Below are 548 nucleotides of genomic sequence, written 5' to 3'. Positions count from 1 at the left end.
CCAATAACAATCATTATTATTATTGTTCTAACTTCTCCTCATAATCACTGCTATCAAACAGCACTCTCGTCATCACCATCACACTGGCCTCATTATCTCCAGCACAGCTTACTCCTAGACCTCCAGCGCCTCCCAGCCATCCGGCCCCCTCATTACCTTAATTTTATCACCCAGTGCTGGTGGTTCTCCTGCAGGTGCTGCGTTTGCAAGCAGAAGATCTTGCGCGTGCGTCCGCTGTTCTGGGTTGGCCGTGTTTCCCATTCGCTGGTGGGGGGGATCGTCCTCGTCCTCGTCAGGGAAAAAATCGTCCCGCTTGAGATTTGGGTTCAGCCTCGTCGTCCTCGCAGGAGTCTTGCCACACGCCCGGCATCAGGCCCGCCTCCCCGTAGGCGTTGCAGAGCGGGGCGACGAGGTGGTTGATGAAGGACTCTTGCAATTTGGAGAGCTGGGGATTCGTGCGGTCCATGTAGGGCGAGATCGGGAGGCCTAGGGACTGCTCCTCGTCGCCTGGGGGAGGGGGACCCGGGGGAGGGGGTTAGTATAGGCGT

General features: G+C 57.3%; 2 protein-coding genes across 2 annotated transcripts in view; both read right to left on the bottom strand.

The window, feature by feature from the left end:
* LOC119588787 overlaps positions 1-548 on the bottom strand; it is a gene marked incomplete in the record, with an annotated part of 27,513 nt that overhangs the window by 7,658 nt on the left and 19,307 nt on the right.
* The window catches only part of LOC119588786 (cGMP-inhibited 3',5'-cyclic phosphodiesterase B-like), a 13,138-nt gene continuing 12,742 nt past the window's right edge, over positions 153-548 (bottom strand). The window contains 3 exon segments of the mRNA XM_037937432.1: positions 153-234; positions 266-309; positions 311-509. Of these exon segments, the coding sequence (XP_037793360.1) occupies positions 153-234; positions 266-309; positions 311-509 (325 nt within the window).

Source organism: Penaeus monodon, chromosome 24 (genome assembly GCF_015228065.2).
Source record: "Penaeus monodon isolate SGIC_2016 chromosome 24, NSTDA_Pmon_1, whole genome shotgun sequence".
Lineage (NCBI taxonomy): Eukaryota > Metazoa > Arthropoda > Malacostraca > Decapoda > Penaeidae > Penaeus > Penaeus monodon.
This window is presented reverse-complemented; position numbering and strand designations above follow the sequence as displayed.